The sequence below is a fragment of the Calidris pugnax genome, unplaced genomic scaffold, assembly GCF_001431845.1.
Source record: "Calidris pugnax isolate Ruff unplaced genomic scaffold, ASM143184v1 scaffold498, whole genome shotgun sequence".
In the NCBI taxonomy this organism is placed as follows: domain Eukaryota; kingdom Metazoa; phylum Chordata; class Aves; order Charadriiformes; family Scolopacidae; genus Calidris; species Calidris pugnax.
Window position 1 is genome coordinate 10,646 of NW_015091244.1, and position 1,732 is coordinate 12,377.

General features: G+C 38.7%; 1 protein-coding gene across 1 annotated transcript in view; it reads right to left on the reverse strand.

The window, feature by feature from the left end:
* Positions 1-321: 321 nt before the first annotated feature.
* The window catches only part of BRD4 (bromodomain containing 4), a 70,860-nt gene continuing 69,449 nt past the window's right edge, over positions 322-1,732 (reverse strand). Inside the window, 1 exon segment of the mRNA XM_014960092.1 lies at positions 322-543. Within this exon segment, the coding sequence (XP_014815578.1) occupies positions 419-543 (125 nt within the window). The 3' untranslated portion in view covers positions 322-418.

The following is a 1,732-nucleotide window of genomic DNA, read 5'->3' on the forward strand; positions in this document are numbered from 1 at the left end:
ATTACTTGGTTTTTTTGGGGGGGGAGGAGGGGATTTTGAAGAAATTCTTGGGATTTTTTTTTTTTTTTTCTGGCCAGGAAAACAGAAAAAACCAACAAAAGTTAAAAAAAAAAGGAGGAAATGAACCCAAAAGAGAGTCCCGGGGTTAAGGCAGCGCGGCGCCGGTCGGTGCGTGCGGGACCATCCCAATCCCGGGAATTTTAACACTTAACGGAGAGTCCGAAGCTTTTTTTTTTGTTGTTGGGGAAAAGAGGAGGGGAAAAAAAAAAAAAAGGAGATTTTTTTTTTTTGGGTATTTTTTTTTTTCCGTGTGTAAATGTTTTTTTTGGGTTTTTTTTTTTTTTTTTTTTGTTATTTTTTTTTTCTTTCAAAGAGTCAAAATCGGGAGGAAATGAACCCAAAAAGCTCCGGGCGCCGTTTAGAAAAGGTTTTCTTCGAATATTGCCAGTAAATCGCTCTGGAAATTCATGTCGATCGTCGCCGCCATCTGAAACACAGGGAAAAAAACACCTGAGCGACATTCCTGGGATTTTTCCCAAATTTCTGTGAATTTTAAGAATTCTCACCATTTTTTTCAGCAATTCCTGAGGTTGTTTTTGCCTCCCCAATGATTTTTTTTCAGCATTTCTGGGGAATTTTCTGGAATTCTCAAGAATTTTTCACCATTCCCAGAATATAATTTTGGAATTCTCAAGATTTTCCTGAATTTTCTGGGAATTTTCAGAATTCTCATGATTTTTTCCCAGCAATTTCTGGGTTTTTTTTGGCCTCCCCAAAGAATTTTTTCAGCGTTTCTGGGGATTTCTTTGGAATTCCCAAGAATTTTTTATCATTCCCAGATTATAATGTTCAGAATTCCCAGGATTTTCCCGAGATGTCCAAGAATTTTCAGAATTCCCAGAATTTTTTCAGCACTCCCAGGAAGCTTTTTTATCATCCCCAGATATTTTTTTCAGTATTTCTGGGGATTTTTTTGGATTCTGCAAGATTTTTTCAGCATTCCCAGAACATAATTTTTGAATTCTCAGGATCTTCCCAAAATTTCCAAGAATTTTCAGAATTCCCAGAATATTTTCATCATTCCCAGAGGTGTTTTTACCATCCCCAGGATTTTGGGGGGATGTTTTTCAGCATTTCTGAGGATTTTTCTGGAATTCCCAAGAATTTTTCAGCATTCCCAGATTATAATGTTCAGAATTCTCATGATTTTCCCAAAATTTCCAAGGATTTTCAGAATTCTCACAATTTTTTCAGCATTCCCAGAATATATTTTTGGAATTCCCATGATTTTCCTGAAATTTCCAAGGATTTTCAGAATTCTCAGATATTTCAATTCCTGGGATTTTTTTTTTTTGCCTCTCCAGGGATTTTCCAATTTTTGGCATTCCCAGGATTTTTTGGGCTTCCCTGGATATTTTTTGGCTTCCCAGGAGATTCTTCTCCCATTCCCAGGAATTCTTTCGTCATTCCCAGAGGATTTTTTGCCTTCCCAGGAGATTCTTTTCCCATCCCCAGGGATTTTTTTTTTTTAATTCCTGGATTTTTTTGCTTCCCAGGGCGTGTTCCCCCCCCCCCCCCCCCCCCCCCCCTGCTTTTTTTTTTTTTTAATGTGCTGCAGCTGTATTTTATGTGGGAATAATTCTGGCAGTGGTTCTCAGCTCCCTGGGGACATGGGTGGAGAAGCATTGAGTTGGGAGAGTTGCAGGGGGGAGGGTGTTTACAGGGCTTAGCG